Source organism: Macrobrachium rosenbergii, chromosome 51 (assembly GCF_040412425.1).
Source record: "Macrobrachium rosenbergii isolate ZJJX-2024 chromosome 51, ASM4041242v1, whole genome shotgun sequence".
NCBI classification, from domain to species: Eukaryota; Metazoa; Arthropoda; class Malacostraca; order Decapoda; family Palaemonidae; genus Macrobrachium; species Macrobrachium rosenbergii.
In genome coordinates this window covers 74,262,087-74,280,917 of record NC_089791.1, presented here as the reverse complement: position 1 = coordinate 74,280,917, position 18,831 = coordinate 74,262,087, and the positions used below count along the sequence as shown (strand labels likewise).

General features: G+C 36.1%; 1 protein-coding gene across 3 annotated transcripts in view; it reads right to left on the bottom strand.

The window, feature by feature from the left end:
* LOC136833489 (putative leucine-rich repeat-containing protein DDB_G0290503) overlaps positions 1–18,808 on the bottom strand; it is a 119,767-nt gene extending 100,959 nt beyond the window's left edge. For 2 of the 3 annotated variants that reach the window (XM_067095703.1, XM_067095705.1), the window contains exon 1: positions 18,658–18,808. Coding sequence is in view for 1 of the 3 variants with exons in the window: in XM_067095705.1 (XP_066951806.1) it covers positions 18,658–18,679 (22 nt within the window). In the remaining 2 variants the exon portion in view is untranslated. The remainder of the gene's footprint in view (positions 1–18,657) is intronic. The other variant, XM_067095704.1, reaches the window with a different exon arrangement.
* Positions 18,809–18,831: the final 23 nt, after the last annotated feature.

The window sequence follows — 18,831 nt, the reverse complement described above, 5'->3', positions numbered from 1 at the left end:
GTGAAGGTGAAGGTGTAAATAAAATAAGACAAAAATAATGGAAATGACAAGTAGCTCAAGTGAGGGTGAAGGTTTAAATGAAATAAGACAATCTTTATAGAAAGACAAGAGAACTTAAAGGAGATATTCTGTATGGCAGTTATCTTTTCTCCCAACAGCACTCGAGTCAAAAGAAGGGGAGGGAGAGTGAGGTGTGTGATAATGGAGAGCTGGTTGAGGATAGATGGATGGTAGTAGACACCCAGTCAAGAGTAAATGTGCATGCACAGTGTAGAATGTAAGTACAGTAAAGTGAAAACACATTTCTTATTGTTGTTCTGTAACCTTTTCATGTTTTAATAATAATTCTTTAAATGCTACAGTAACGTAATAGTAATGTAACCCTCAACATAAGCTAACTTTCTCTGCAGTCCAGGAACATAACCTCCCTTATTTATATTGTTTCTTATCTGAAAATTATGTTTAAATAACACAGTTTTAAATTACACAGCATCTCCAGGAACAAAACCCATGTTATTTGAGAGGTGACATGACTGTACTTTGTCTTAAATGCTGTTTTGAGAAGGAGCGGGAAGAGAGATTCCAGTCACTCCAAATTTACACCCCCAGACTTACATTAAGCAAAATACAGTCGTCCCCTGGTATTCGCGGAATGTGCACACCACACCCACCTGCAAATACCGAAACCCCTCTAAAAACGCTTATAACTGCTTGTTTTTATAGCTCAAACACTAAATGTATACCTTAAGCTACCATCCTACACCAAATACAGTATACCTTAACCCTTATGAGACTGGCTAATTATATATCATGCACACCCCCAGACCAGGCAAACTTTAAGGTTGGCCAACTTAAGAAAAAAAAAAAAAATACATCAATGGAAAGCGGAAAATATGCCAATGCACAAGGTGTATGAAAAAAGAATCTAAAAATTTTCCTACCTTCTACTGGAAGTTGAAAGTGACTATTTAAAACCATGTGTAGGGTCTCTTTTACAACACTCATAAATTTTACCAAGTTATACATGTTTTTTCTACTAATTTATTTTATTTTATTTTGTAAAATTATAATTACAGCTCACACAATATCATAACAAATAACTAAAATCAGTAACAAATTCTGGGTATATTTGCTGTAAAATATTTACGTAAATTTACTGAGATCAGGAGATGCAGTAACTTTTTTGGAGGTATACATGTTTTTTCTAATATTTCTTTGCAAAATTACAATTATAACTGACATCATTTCATAAAAGATAAGAACTTAACACTTTCATACCCAACTGACGTAGTGGTATGCAAAATTACCCTACTCCCCTTTCTACCCGACTGACATACCGCTATGTAAAATTTACCTAAATTTTTCGTACGTGTGTTAGGAGTAAATTTTTTTTTATTCGAACAGTTGGTGGTTTCCAGAGGCTAAAGCATACCTTGGACTGTATAACTCAGGCATCAATACACCAGCCAAACAGTTCCTATACTGCGCATGCGCAAATCCCAGGCATAGTAAATTTCTCACAATGAAATCAGCTGATCCTACCCACGCTTCTCTCATATCTTATTTTTTTTTTTATAATGTGGGATTACATTATTGGAAACACACTGTTTCATACCCTCTTTTTCTATAAATTTTTTAGTTCCTGTACTGCGCATGCGCAAATCCCTGGCGTAGAAAAATTCTCACAATGACATCAGCTGATCCCACCCACGCAGGCCTGGCAGGCCACACTTCTCTGTCAGAGACCATACGTGCGAGCTAGGGTAAACACGTGTGGTTGTTTACAGACAGTGACGTCAATAGAGAACAGTTTCCAACATGCTTTCGCAAAGTTTTTACAGTAAAACTAGCGGAAAATGCGTTAGGGCATCACATAAGGGACGTCTGGATTTTAGGTAGGGCTCTGAATCTCATTTTTCATTATTATATATATCAATATTTAGAGAATATTGTTGGCTTTCTCATAAAAAATAATTAATTCGCCTAACTGTTAAAGCTTTTGAGCTATGAACGATAATGTTGACAATGGTAACTTTTTTTCGTTTCGATCAGCTTATAACGTCAAAATGAAACTGTTGCCGTTACCAAAGCCATTTTTCTTGACTCTCACTTTATTCCTCAACCTTTCCTCTACATTTTTGTATATTTACAAAGTAATTTCTATGAAAAATATCCGAGCTAGGGCTCTTAAAAAAAAATTTCTAGCAATAATTCTCACCGTATACCGGGCAGTGCGCTCTGTTTCTTACCCTCTTTTCTATCAATTTTTTCACCAACTGGACTTATTCATTTTCATTTTTTATTTGTTTTATTTGTCGATAAAAAAATAATTCATTTAAAGAATTTTGTTGATCAACTTATAACGTCAAAATGAAACTGCTGCCATTACCAAAACCATTTTTCTTGACTCTCACTTTATTCCTCAACCTTTTCGTATATTTACAAAGTAATTTCTATGAAAAATAACCAAGATAGGGCTCTTCAAAAAAAAAAAAAATTTTCTAGCGATAATTCTCACCATACGCTGGGCAGAGCGCTCTGTTTCTTACCCTCTTTTTTATCAATTTTTTCACCAGCTGAACTTATTCGTTTTCCATTGTTTTATATGTCAATATTTAGAGAATTTTGTTGGCTTTCTCATAAAAAATAATTCATTTGCCTGACTTATAATTTTTGGGTTACGAATGAAAATATAAAAATAAGTAAAGATTTTTTTTTTCCTGTTAAATAACTCACATTTTTTCGTATTTAGAGGGCTGGGACTCTTATTCTGACTATTCCACCATAAAATATAAACATTTAGAAAAAAAAGGACAGCAAAATGAACGTTGTTGGCATAAAATTTCTATTTTTGCTGAATTTTCTAAATAATTATTTTTCCGCACTGTCGAGCGCTCCCAGACACCTTGGGTCTCAGGTAGGCTCAGTGCTCAAACTACACAGATAAGAAAAGTGTTAAACCAATATCAATCCCTGGGTATATTTATGAGCAAATAAATAAAAAGACGTCCTGGGAGAGAGAGGAGCAAGACATCCTCCCATCAAGTCAAGAACAATAATGATCCCCCTGAGAAACCCATTGGCTGAGCTGAGCTGAGTCTAAAGTTGCCAACAGTTATTTATGGGCCCTTGTAGTGATGGAAACTCTCTCCTGCTCGATACAGCCAAATCGTGTAATATTAATATTCATACGAGGATTCCCGTCCATTAAGGGTACTATCATCTAAAACACTAATATTTTTTCAAAGTCATCGTACAACATTACCCTTACAAATATATGGCTTACAGCTAAGTGTGAAAACTATTCAAGTTACCTCTATATCCAGGAACATTCATTTTCTCTCCTACAGTACTGAAGCAGTCCCATTTTCTTTTTACAGTGCATAGGGGAAACACTGGGAATTCACAAGTAGATAAATACTGTACATTACCTATAAATTTAATATGCATTAGAAAATATACATTTTATAAATAATTTGCTGTTTACATTAATACTATTAGTATCTGAAAATTAGTATATACAGTAGAACCCCGGTCCTCGACTGTACTAGAACTCGACATAATCAGATTTCAACAAGAAATGTTGAGTAAATTTTGCGTCGGAGCTCAAACAACAAACCGGAATCCGACCCGATGAATCATATGATGTTTTAGAAAAGAGAGTTTCGGGAGGCTGCCGCTTAGTTGGCGTTGTTGGTGGCATTCTTCCCATGCTTATTCAAAAGCATTTAAAGCTCACACATGCTGCTGCTGCTGAGCTGTTGAGGAACAAGCCAGATTATCACATTAAATTAACCCTACAAAATTATAAGTTTCAATTGTGTATGTTGTTATCATAAAAATTAACAGGTAATTTACCCTTTTTCTTAATTTTATGACAACAGACATACAGTAATTCGCTTATAAATACTGTATTATTAATTTAATGATAATTGGCTTGTTTTTCAATGTTATCATTATTAACAACAGTTTTCCATGTGTACCTGTTGCAGTACATTCTGGTAGTGCCTATAGGCTACCTTTTAGCCTAGCCTATGGCGAAGGTCTATCATCGGTAATACGGAACATTGGTCATGGCGCCACGCCAATTTTTTGATACAGTATGCATTTAAAAATGTAAAAAGGGCTTCTGATATGGTAAGTTATTCAACTATGAACTTATTTAATTGTAATTTGTTGTTTTGTATAAAAGGCAAGGTTGGTAATGACTGGTGGTCAGGAATGGATTAATCCATTTTTAGTTATTTCTTATGGGAGAAATTAACTCAGAATTTGACAAAATCGAATCTCGACACTTCTTCTGGAACGAATTAGCGTTGAGTACCGAGGTTCTACTGTAATTTTTTTATCATAAATATGTATTGTAACTAATAACATACAAAATACAGTAATTAGTGAATATTTCTCAACGAAAAAATCTGCAAAATACCAAATTTTTCGTGAATAATTCGAGGATAAGTTGCACAGAAAATTCCACAAGTAAGTGAAGCCGTGCGTAGGCGGGGGTTAACTGTACTCTGGAAAGATGCTTTTCTGTCCAAACCAAAGATGGGTGCCTATACACTTGCTGACCATCACAGGTTCCAAGAAGGTGTCCATGGACTTCTGAGTACTGTCCCTCGGGCAGAATGATATCAAGGTTACAGATGGTCCCATGGCCCTCACTAATGTCATGGTGAAGTCTGCCAACGTATTCAACCAAAGGTTGAGTCACAAGGTAGCCTGGAAAGATTGCATGGTAACTGACTCGTAACATCAGTCTTGGAGGCCTAAAGGGAAGCACCTTGGTGGGGTTCTCCATGACGAGGTCATTCGTCAGCCTGCAGACTGACAAGTCTAATGCAAAAGGAACAGTCTGCTTCCTGCAGCATGAAGTATCTCCTCTGGTGCTTGAACAAGAAGGGGAAGGGGGGTTGCTCTATATGCTGGAATGCAGGGAACTCCCTGACACATAGATCAGAATGTTTGCTTGACCCAAGATATCAAAAGCAAGCAGGGCCCAGGTCAACCTGACTGATGATCTCATCTCAGGAGTGCAACCAAAGGTGAGCTCAATCAAAGAAGCCGTGGACATGTGAGCAGGCAAAAAGGCTTCCCTAAGATTATTCAACTCACAAAGGGGCAAAATAATCTCACAAAAATGCTGCTAAAAGTTCTGAGAGAGGGATCATCCAGTCCTGCCACATCCCATGGGGCTCAAGCTGGCTCTCTCCCACAAGAGGAAAACATGCCTTGCTTCTGCTCCCCTGCCCATTCCTGTTATTGCTGTGTTTATCATGCACCATGAGAGACAATATGAAACCTAACAGAATCACCATCTGAATGCTTTTTGGATCTGGTGAGCTAGTGGAGGGAGTAGGAGAACCAGCACACACACACTTCCTGAGCATTCAGCAAACCAAGTGCACAGAGGTGGAAGGAACCAGAGGAAACCTGTCTTGAGAGCAAGTGATTATTAGACCTTTCACACAGTGAACAGGTTGTGCAAACTCCTCCTAGTGTGTCTGTATAGGCACACAAGGGGTGCTAATCCAAGCAGCAACACATGCTCTGTCCAGAGACCAAGCACGCACAAAGGAAGCTGGATGCACTGACCCAGCCACAGGTGATTCCAAAGGAAGTGTTTTCATTTTTATTTTTATTTGTATCCATATTATTATTTTTATTTTCATTGATACCTATATTTTATACTTATTTTTATTTATATCTGACTTCATTGATACCTATATTTTATAGTTATTTTTATTTATATCTGACAAGTGTTTAAGTCGAGAGCAGTCCTTGTGTCTAAAAGGACTGTGGGGTATTCAGAGCCTGCCGCGCTAAAGGCAAGACAATCACCCAACTGTAAGCCTCCGCTACCCCTAGAACAGAAACACTGCTGCAAGAGGATCCCCCTCTTTGGTGGGTGCCAAGAAATACTGCAAAACACAGACAACCAGGGAAGAACCTGAACTCTTCCTCATATCTGGAGCATCAGCCATTTGGTGAGGAAGGCAAGGAAGTGCTAAGAGTTGACACCCAAATGAAGAATGGCTTTTCCTGACTCCAACCCTTCTATTTCTCTAGGCTTGAGACTAGTATTGATTTGGGCTGGCTTGCTGCACCAGTGGCTAGGTTTTATTTGTGAACATTTTGAGCAATTAATTCTGAAATTTGTGGCATTTAAAATATGCTTTACTAATGGAAATACTTTTTAATTTCCAAAATTATGGAGTTCTCAAGATTACCTACAAAACAGAAGGATGCTCATCTTATAAAAGCTGGGAATTGCTGGTCTAAATCAAAATTACTGTAGTTGGTAATCTAGTCAGTTGAACAAAAGCACTTAGGTTTTTGGCAGCAATACTGTACCATTAACTTTACAGACACAGGAAGCTTTCCAAACCTCTAGTTTTCTGACAGCTTTACATTACAATTCCATGAAAGCAATGAAAACACTGATTAGAGTCAAGATAACAAGCAGTTTTCTCAGATATCAAAAACAACCATTTCCTATGCAGATCTGATCACAGAGCTTGAGAACAGTGCATGATCAGCAATTAATAGTTTTAGCTTTGCAAAAGCTCTGCCTCTTACTCCACTGGCTATCCCACTTCCTTTCTGCTACAGAATACTGTTGAGAGTTGAGAGTTACAGCAACTCTCTTACACATTTGAAGTGAATAATTGCAACAGCATTACCATCATTTGCATTATTACTGCCATACTGTATGGATCAACTACCAGGCATTAAAATACTAAACAAACACACACACTAAAGGTCCCAGAAAACTGCTTTAAGAACACCTGTCAGTGTGTGTTGAAGCTCAATAGCACATCATAACTGTAGCCAAAACATGAATTTGGAACCAGACAAAATGGTGACAAAGCATCACCAACAAATTATGTACATATTCCTTAAAAAATCTCACTGTAATGCAACTTGGGTCATATAGCATATGGCAGTCCCTGGTTAACGGCGGGGGTTCCATTCCCAGCCGAGCACAGCTAACCGAAAATCACTGATAATATTACTGATCAACCGCTTAATGGTGCCAATAAACCACTTACCAATGCTGATAAACTGCTTACAGACACCGATAAACTGCTTATCGGATGCAAAAATCTAGTTAATGACATCAAGCAAAAATCTAGTTAACGATGTCAAGCGCTGTAACACTGAAATGCTGTTAACCAGTGCCGCTGGTAAGTGGGGACTGCCCATTGGTTTGAAGGGGAAAAATTTTTTGTATCTCCTACACAGAACAGATGACCAAAGATATCTTTCGGGAACTGAGAACACTAAAAATAATAGCTGGCCATAATTTTATTTACATTGATACTGTATAGTCTTTGGGGAGAACTCACAAAAGTGTAAGTGTTGAATCATTCCTGGCATATATAGCAGAAAAAGGTGATGTCCAGAATGACATGCATTCTTCTCTTAACCCACAAGGTGCGGTGCATCACTAAAATCCACGCTTTATATGCTGCGTAAGGATGATGTTGATATCATCGACGCTTTATTTTCAAATATCGCGATCTGAGTGACGTCAACAGTCTTAACAGCCATTCAGCTCACTACTGAACACAAAAGATGCCAGATTTCTCTTAAGTATAGGTATAAAAACAGCAAAATTGTAAATCAGCCTGGGGGGCAGGACCAGGGAGGCTTTTGTATCCTGAAGTTGAGCAATGGTCGAAGATTTTTATAAATCTTTATTTTGTGAATTTTGGAGATAATGGTTTTTGATGATGATATTGAGATAGATAATTACAATGACAGTGGCAACAGTAATATTGGTTTTAAAGTTAGTGTGCATAGGATAGTTAACATACACACACACATGTACACCCATTCAACCAATTAATAACTGTTGTATATTTTTTGTACTTTTATAGGCGTTTCTTGAAGAGCTAAGGAGTAAGACTGTCATGAAAACATCTGAAATTGTCTAAGAAAATACTGTACGAAGCATTTCAAAACTAAAAAGTGGCTTTTGAAAAAATGTTTTCTTTCCAGAAAATATTCTTTTTAAATATAAGTTTTGAAAAGTATATTTTATTTTTGATTATTAATCTGCGACACAATGCAATTACAACTATGTATAACATTAGGTGATATATATAAGTTAAAAAATGAGCAAGAAAATATTGGTTCCATTACTGAGGTTGCAAATGCATAATACTGCCGTCGTCCTTAAGTGGCATCCCCCAGCATCTCTTGGGTTAATGAGATGTTGGGTTCAAAACAAGGGTTAAAACCACAAGAGTTTAAACAAACAAGGAAGATACGAGGTCTTAACTGAAGTAACACATGAAGCCAATTATAAACATAAAAAGATAAAGGCTCATACTGCTGTCAAAATGATACACATACCTACAAACATTATATATATATATATATATATATATATATATATATATATATATATATATATATATATATATAAATATATATATTATATATATATATAAATTATATATACATATATATAAATTTCAGATGCACATCAGGATCGAACTCAGGTCTTTCAATTGAAAGGCAAGGGTACTGCCCACTAGGCCATACAAGTCATAAAAGAAGTTGGAACCTGAGGACTGCGCGCAAGGAATTACCTGGGCAAGCTAACTCCTTGCATACAAGCATGTTTTCCCCAACTTCCTGACTCACCAATGACCCAATTGAGAGCATTTCATTCGAATTATCCTTTCTGAGTGAATAACATTGAAATAATCAACACACACAATCACGTGTGGAAAAGAAATAAATTTCCGATTCACATCAGGATCGAACCCAGGTCTTTCAATTGAAAGGCAAGGGGCGCTGCCCACTAGGCCATACAAGTCATTAATTACAGATTGATTAATTGTGGGTTACCTGGCATCAAAACTACCAGGGTCACTGACGCCGAATACTAAATGTGATCTTTTCACTTTTATAGTATGTTATGCAGAATTAAAAATAAAATTCTGCTAAACAGAACTACATATAAATTTGATTAAAAGAAAAAACAAAAAAGAAAACCATTAACTAAAATAAATAAATATATAAAATTCTACTAAAAAAATATTAATAAATTTTATCAGATAAAAACAGTATAAATTAAGAAAAGAAAAAATATACTGAGACAGCACAGCTGTCAAATATATTTGAGAAGACCAGCTTCTTTGATAAAAGAGATAATATTATTAATTCATACACTTTCTCCCAACAGCTTTGCCATGCTATAATTACCACCTGCCTCACTGTATATGATAAAAAACGATTCGTAAGTTCCACTAGACTGGGACACTCTAACCAGCAAATGCCTAATAGTCAGTGGAACCAAGCAATCGTCACAGAAGGGCTCATTCTCCCCATTCATCACATAGCCGTGAGTTGAACATGTATGGTCAATACGTAATCTACACAATACAACCTCCCACTTCCTTGGTATTAGGTCATATTTCCAAGGGTGCGTCTGACTAGTGATTTCTTTCATTTTATTGGAGCCTACTCTGTCCGACTGAAGTGCCCATAATCACTGGATGGATTTCCATATAATATGGAATGCATCATGATATGGAACTGGGCATTTTCTGGGTATCAAAGTTTGTACTGCTAATTTGGCTAGCTGGTCTGCCTTTTCATTTCCCAATATGTTCACATGGGCAGGAACCCAACAAAAAGACACACTGTTTCCTCTATAATGGTGCAATAATATCCACTGCAAGATCTTCAACACTAAGGGATGATCAGTATTAAAGACTTCCAGGGACTGTAAGGCACTTTTAGTCACAAAATATTGTGTAGCTCGACACTGGGAGTGTTGCAATATGTTCCAGCTACTAAGATGCCATACAGCTCAGCTGTAAAGTTTGATGCAACTGAAGGAAGCGCACCTCTTCGGTTAAAAGATTCATTAAAAACTCCATAACCAATGCCAGCATTGGATTTGGAACCATCAGTAAATATAAATCTAATATCCATATGCTCTGAAGCATGCTCTAAAATATTGCCCTCATTTCCTCATCAGATTTATCCCTCTTTGCTCCACTGAAGTACCTGCAGAATTTCGCTGCAGGTAACTTCCAGGCAGGAGTAGTGCAATACAGAAAAGGAAGTACAGGAATTTTTCTAATATTTGCATCCTCTAAGATCTTTTTAATTCTATAGATAAAAGGAGTAGAATACGTGGGATGATTTTCATATAAACCGTTAAAAATATTTCTGTTTCCCACAGCAAATGCATACAAGTCATAAAAGAAGTTGGAACCTGAGAGCAACTGCACCCAAGAAATTACCTGGGCAAGCTAACTGCTTGCACACCAGTGGGTCATTGCTGAGTCGGGAAGTTGGGGAAAACATGCTGGTATGCAAGCAGTTAGCTTGCCCAGGTAAATTCCTTGTGTGCAGTTGCCCTCAGGTTCCAACTTCTTTTGTGACTTGTATGGCCTAGTGGGCAGTGCCCTTGCCTTTCAACTGAAAGACCTGAGTTCAATCCTGATGTGAGTCAGAAATTTATTTCTGTTCCACAATTGATTGTGTGTGGATTATTTTTAAAATCTTATTCACTCAGAAGGGATAATTCAAGTGAAATGCTGTCAATCGGGTCATTGCTGAGTCGGGAAGTTGGGGAAAACACACTGGTATGCAAGCAGTTAGCATGCCAAGGTAATTCCTTGGGTGCAGTCCCCCTCAGGTTCCAACTGCTTTTATGACTTGTATGGCCTAGTGGGCAGCGCCCTTGCCTTTCAATTGAAAGACCTGGGTTCAATCCTGATGTGAGTCAGAAATTTATTTCTGTAACACACGGAATTGTATGTGTTGATTATTTATATGTACATATACTGTGTACACAGACATTATATATATATATATATATATATATATATATATATATATATATATATATATATATATATATATATATATATATATATATAAGCAAATCCCACAGTTGAATGGCGAATATAACGGCAGAAGTTCAGTACCAAGCGCTTCCACATTTATTATTGCATCATGTGCCCAGACGATGCATTAATAAACATGAAAGCACTTGGTACTGAACTTCTGCCTATCACTTTCCTGTGGGATTCGCTTTATACACTGAAGTCACGAGCATCTACTGTGATTTTTAAGGAGCGTTTGATAAAATCGTTTTTCGCTAATAACTCCCGTGTTTTTTAATGAATCAGTTTCAAATTTTGTGCCTGGGTTTATTTTTGTATAGGGCAAAGGACTGTAACCATAATTTTCGTCTTCCGCCCCCCATTAGCTGGTAACCCCACCCCCCCAAAAATTTTTCAAAATGCATCTCCTCCATAACTTCTGCAAACTAAGAGCTCAAATTTACGTGGTAGACAGATATTATATATTAGAACAAAGTAAGAGAGCGTTTTTTCAATTTTTTTTTTTTTTTTTAATGAATATTTTTCGTTTTTGAAAAAACTTGATTGATTTTTGGAAAAAATTCCCAAAAATTTTCGAGGACAAAATGAAAAAAAAACTCTCTCTTTGTTTGTAGACAATTTATTTAGCTTTCATTTGCTTTTTGTTTCATTGAGATCGGTGCATTCGTTATGGAGGAGATGCAGTTTGAATGTCGATAACTTTAGTTTTGAGATATCGGCCTTCAAAGTTTTATAACGATATGAGGAGCGTTTGATAAAATCGTTTTTCGCTAATAACTCCCCGTGTTTTTAATGAATCAGTTTCAAATTTTGTGCCTGGGTTTATTTTTGTATAGGCAAAAGGACTGTAACCATAATTTTCGCCTTCCGCCCCATTAGCTGGTAACCCCACCCCCAAAAAATTTTTCAAAATGCATCTCCTCCATAACTTTTGCAAACTAAGAGCTCAAATTTACGTGGTAGACAGATATTATATATTAGAACAAAGTAAGGGAGCGTTTTTAATTTTTTTTTCTTTTTTTTATGAATATTTTTCAATTTTTGAAAAACTTAGATTGATTTTTTGGAAAAATTCCCAAAAATTTTCGAGGGACAAAATGAAAAACTGTGTATTTGTTTGTAGACAGTTTATTTAGCTTTCGTTTGCTTTTTGTTTCATTGAGATCGGTGCATTCGTTATGGAGGAGATGCAGTTTGAATGTTGATAACTTTAGTTTTGAGATATACGATATTTTTTGCTTCTCTGTGTATTTATTTGCCTGCTGTTACACAGTTTGATGTTTTTATGACATATTTGAAAAGCCAAAATATATAACAATAGACTTGCAAAGTAATATAACTTCGCTAAATGAAGCTAGATGAAGCGAGTGTCAAAACACGGCTCAGGTTGGTCAGCGTGGACGCCTTACTTAGTCAAGCTCTGAGCTGCTACTGACTGATTGTCTGACGCCACTGCCTGCCCTGGTATTCCTGGCTTTGATGCGCATTAGGTCCAAATATAACGCATTTAGATATTATTTCATAGCTAAAAGGAAATTACTACCGATATACTGACATTATCATTACATTATACTGAAAAATGTAATTTTTTCTATGATAGGGTTACTGTTTTTGTTTATAACTCCTAAACTATGGCGAATTTTTTAATAAAACTTTCTGAGAAGATAGTCAGATATGTATGATGCCATATATAAAATATCTCAGAAAATTTTGATTTTTCGATTTTTTTTTACAAACGCTCCCTTAAGCATATATAAATACATACATACATATACATATATATATATATATATATATATATATATATATATATATATATAGTAAGAATTCTCGGGAGTGGAGGTTTAGTATAAATACAGATGTATGTAGAGATCTGTCTAAATCTGAGTTAAGTTGACCTCACAACCCGCAGTTAACATCACACCATGACTTTAAACCTCTCTGCCACTTCTAAAACATTTTTAGTATAGAAACAGTAAATATATATTTCAAGAGAAAGCTGAGCAAATTCCCATCAGATAACTTGAACAACTAGAATACTTACTTTTAATACCCTCTTTGCAAAAAATATATACAATGAACCCCCGTACTCGCGGGGGATGCGTCCCACACTCCCCCAAATAGGTCAAATCAGCGAATGCTTAAAATCCCTCTAAAAACACTTAGAACTGCCCATTTTGATAGCTTAAACCAAGAAAAACCCTGTAAAAATGCTTATACCTGAGTATTTTAATAGTTTTATCACAAAAAGTGCATTTATTCATGAAAATTATAAGAAAAAATTAGTGAATATTTTTCAGTTAAAAATACCACAATGGGCGAATTTTCCGCGAATGATGGCTAGATATGTTCCACAGAGAAACCTGCGAATGCGTGAGTCCACGAACCATGAGAACGCGAATACGGGGGGTTTACTGTTAATATAATAAAACAAGCCACACTTGGATTTTTGTTTCTCTTTGATACAGCTAGAATTTCTTAACACAAAGAATTTAATTCCTCCTGCCTAATTACAACATTATACTCCACCCACCAACTAGGGCAGTTCCCAAGACCATATTATTCTATCAGTAATACATTAATGCACAATGGAAAATTCAATGCTTTATATCACAGACAAATTTACCGGCAACAAAAATTTTAATTGTTCTATTTTATCTTTTATTTCCTTGTTTGAAATACTGCTCTTCAGTGTGGTCTTCCAGTGATGACTAATTTCAAATCTTGGATAGAGTTATGTCATCAGTCGAGTTTATTTTGCCTATTTGTAATGCTAACTTGTGGCAACATGTAAAGTGAGTTCATTACTTTGCTGCATCAAATGCACAACAAAAAACATCCTCTGCACTCTTCTTTACACGACCAAGCTCTTTTTGGTCGCAACACTAGGCAGGCTACTGTTGCAGTGTCTCTTTATGGCATCAGGTTTAACACTGCTCATTTTGCCAGGAATTTTATCTTGGCTACAACTAGAATGTGGAATAGTTTGCCTAGAGCAGTTGCGAAATCTTCTAATCTCTAAATGCTTAAACGAAGAGCAAATTAATTTCTATTGCAGTCTCCTGAATTCAGGTGTACTGTTTTGTATTATTTTATTTTCTATTCCCTCATACTCATTTATTTATCACCTTTTCCTTTAACTTGTGTCTCTCTGCAGGCTGATTTCCCTTTAAAGCCCTCTTGGGTTTATACAGCAGTCTGTTAACCCTGTTCATAAGGGTTTTCTGCTGGAGAATTAGAGAAAAAAGAAAAGAGAAAACTCCAATAAGGAATGAAACCAAGTTTCTTTCTTAATTTTTCTGGCAGGATCAGTACAAAAGTTATTGTTTTTTCAATTAATAAGATTTTCAACCACTTGGTAATGTTAACAAAGGCACAGTTGAACTGGAAAAAAAAAAACTTGGTATCATTTCATTTTGCAGTTTTCCTTCTTTGAATCTTCAGCTGAAAACCCTTATGGACAGAGTTAACAGACTATAAACCCAACAGGGCTCCACAGGGATATTGGCTTGACAGAGAAGTTAGTCTCCACCCTACTTACGAACATTCAAGTTATAACATTTTGCTCTGCACATCTTCTCAGGTAGAATTTTTGCAAAGAACAAGAACACAAGGAAGAAGAACCTGTTCCTTTAGTCCATTCCCTGATTAGCCTACCCTGAGTATTCTCAGCATTAACTACCTCGTACTCTTACAATCATGAGAATACTCATTCGTACTCGTAAAATATTCCTATTCATTTCTATCTTTCTGATTTAACTCATTCTTTGATAAATTCCTGTTTTCTATATTTCCTCTCCCCACAGGAAACATTTCATTTGCATTTTTGTCAACAAATGGTAGTGTGCCTTGTTTACATTAGGAACTTCAATGTCACACTGTGCTCATGCAAAATTCCCTCCAAGTTCATAACTTTCAAAGCTTGGAAAAAATACTAAATTTTGAATGTTGCATAAATCTAAATTTCATCCTCCTTTTACCTTTCTAAAATCCAAAGTAATTCTTTACAATACTGCACAATTTAAAAATAAAGTTAAAACAGTATAAACACTAATAAAAATTATGCACTACATATTAATAAGCAACTTATGAACAACTGAAGATACGAACAGCTATCCGGAACATACCTTGTTCATAAGTAGAGTGGTGACTGTATAGGAAAAAGTGATAAATACATAAACATGAGGGAATGGAAAATAAAATTACAAAACCAGGTTACATCACTGCCAGTTATTACAAGCAATAGCTATTAAAAACAAGTTGAATTTATTCAGGCCACAAAAAATAAGTGTTAAGTATACCTTAGTTTAACCAGACCACTGAGCTGAGTAACGGCTCTCCTAGGGCTGGCTCGAAGGATTAGATTTATTTTACGTGGCTAAGAACCAATTGGTTACCTATCAACGGGACCTACAGCTTATTGCGGAATCCGAACCACATTATACCGAGAAATGCATTTCTATCACCAGAAATAAATTCCTCTAATTCTTCATTGGCTGGTCGGAGATTCAAAGGCTGGGCCAGCAGAGTGCTAGCTGAGAACGGTACCCACCTGCCCAATGAGGAACTATTCAGGCTCACCTGCAATGGCCATGAAGTGCAGGCTGAAGAGTCTAGTGACCAATGTAAGGAGTCAACAAACTGCATAGGCTATGCCACTATTTACATTTTTATGTTGGATTTCCCTCTACAAGGCAAGAAATGAGTTTTTTCCACTTCTATTCTTTACGCTAATTTTCCGCCTGAATTCCCATCCAGTAATTTTACCTTGTAATTTTCACCTTTCATTAGGAATAAATCCTTCAGATTAGGCCCTTAGCATCTTGTCAAATTAAACTCATGATAATAGTATGCATTTCATCTGCAATTTGTTGCCATTCCCACAGGTATGACCAACTGTTTTATTCACAAAATCACTGGCACCAAAAGTTAATAAGAAATTTCTGTTGCAATGAATGGTTATTGACACCAGAGTAAATCTCTTCATCATCCTTCAACAAAATGTATCAATTTCACTAACTACAGTATTCTTAGTCTTATAGATGTTATGACTGGCAGGAACTTTTTCCTGTTTTATGTTGTGCTGAGAAAGTTTTCTTTCAAAGGAATGTACAGTACCTGAATGTACGTACTGTATTCAGTGCTTTATTAGTTTTACTTACTCTTCACCACAGTCATTGACTATCTCTCCTCATACCTTTTAATAAATTCAGTTTCATAAATGACTATCTCTCCTCATACCTTTAATAAATTCATATATATATATATATATATATATATAATTATATATATATATATATATATATATATATATATATATATATATATATATATATATATATATATATATATATATATATACATTGTACTTTGTAACACCTAAGCTTAGAGCATTACACATCACCCTCTCCCTTCCTGTCATTATACAAACTCATGTAGTGAAATGGTTTTCTTTCTTTATTAGAAACATATGCAATGCTGACATCTCCAAAGCTTCAAAAAAACAATAACTTTGCCTAAAGGCATCAATTATTTTATTAAATTTCATATATTGCCTAAAACAGAATATACACAAGCCAGCTGGTCGTCTTAATAAAGGTTGACAGTGGTGCCATCCAGTACCTTCCTATATGGATGCATAATAACAAAAAAAAATTGCACTGCACTGTAAATTCACAGTTTACTCAAATTAACCGTGACAGACCATAATCTGATTCAAATAACAATGAATGATGGAAGCATACCCAAACTGAGTTACAGTCAAATACAAAAACATAAGTACAACTGGTCTTCAAACAGTTCTGTTGACAAAATAAACATTTTTATTCTAGTACTGTATCTGGGAATACTATAGCCACATAATTTGCTAAATGACTGGTGCTGTGCCTATATATATTACTGGTAATCCCTAAAATGATTAATAGTAAGTCTGTCACTAAAAATAGTAGTGTGTAAAAAATAACAGTCTGTGCAAAAAACCAATGAATAATCTTCGCATGACACTGCCATATTTTACTCGTGACTTTCTTTAACATCCCAATTCTAGTGTTACAGCAAAAATGGACTCATATCAATAACTTATAGTAAGAAAATGAGAACGTCAACATAAAGCAAACGACACAGAAAGCTATGGATTCATGCACAAATATTTCAAGCAGCAGACAACTACAAAGACAAAATTATGCCATTATATATATATATATATATATATATATATATATATATATATATATATATATATATATATATATATATATATATACTGTATCTACACAATCAAAAAGAACAAATCTATTATATACAACTGCTTATGTTCAGGATGACTTTTAACCCAAAGTGTAGTCAACCAGCTACACAATGACAGTACTTTTCATCTTAGGTAATTTATCTTGAAGCTCAAGGCCTACGAATTTTTATTTTAAGTTACAGCCTGAGATGAAAGTAATAAATATACAGTGCTAGCTGTCCAGCACAGAGAAAGTGTGTACAACCATCATTGGCATTAGTCATGGAATTCTATGTCGATTTGACCACTCACAATGACAGTTAAGATTCTTTGCAAATCATGAACTGGGGTATTATAAGTCAACATAAATAAGCAATCATTTCCATAAGTAAACAGGGTTCAGAACCCTAATTTTCATCTTAAGCAAGCAGGAGTAGAAAACCACCAAATGTGGCAGGGTGTATTATCATACTCAAAGACAAGGTGTTTTCAAAATTAAACCCCTTAATCCTAAATCAACAAAAAGTTGACTAGAGTCTGGGCATGTCATGTAGAGTTTCTTGGCATGATTACACAACAGCCCAGCAAATATGCAACCCATAACACTATGCCTAAAGGTTAGCAGTTCTAAGCTTCATTTTGAAAGTTTAACCCCATTAAACCCACTTCATTTGGCATTTACTTAATGTATATATGCAAACACCTGTGTGACCTGTGAAGCCTCCACTAGACGACAATATGCCAGCAATGTCTACAAAGAAATCTAGGGGTAAAAATAAAATCACCAAATGGCTCGTAGCTACAGCTAAGCAATCATACCGATTTGTTTCGGCCCAAGTCAAGTTCAGCAGTACTAGCCTACTGGTTACGCGGATGCCTTAGGCTGTACTGAATATTCAATTAAGAGTATCATTGTAGGCTAGCACTACGACATCCCAAATGGCCTGGCCTTGTCACACGCCCCACGTATACCGTGTTCAAAGCTCACTGGCTCCTGAGCTTGTACATTTTCTCCGGGCCGTCATCAACGTCAACTGCGTCAAGTGGACAAACTCTTACGGGAAATCATATATTGGAATAAATAGAAGCATCAACCGAATGTTAAAACTTCATTTAGAAAGGAAAAAGAGCAAACGAGTTAGTGGATGGATGAATGAATCAGGCAAGCGTGGTAGGAGGAGGAGGGGGATGAGGAGGAGGAGGAGGAGAGGAGCAGAGGAGCAGCAGCAGCAGCAGCTTTCGAAATCCCCCGAAAAGCCTCTTTTTCACTGGTTTTCGCTTTATCTTCTTACGACACCCTAGGCGAGGCCAGCCATGCAACAGATAATTACTGATCAACAAGAAAAGTAGCAAAACTTGAAAAGAACAGTGCACAGAAGCAATCGAAGAAGAAAGCGCCGAGGAAAATTCAGGCGAGGGGAGAATAATGTGAAATGAGACAGACGGATGCATCTCCTCGCCTCTACGGTGTTTGTTGTTCTGCCTACAAACAAAACCTCTCTTCATCAACACGTAAACAATCACACTGGCTGCGAGTTCAACGCCTTCACTTACTTGGATAAGTCTCTCGAAGCATTAAGCACTAAACTATCACATGGAATTACTCTGATAAAAGGCACTCAAATGAAAAATTACATTATTTCTGCGCCCCACCAACCTGTTCCGAAACGGGGGGATGGCGGGAGCGTAATGCGCATGCGCTAACACCCTACAGAAGTACCACATACA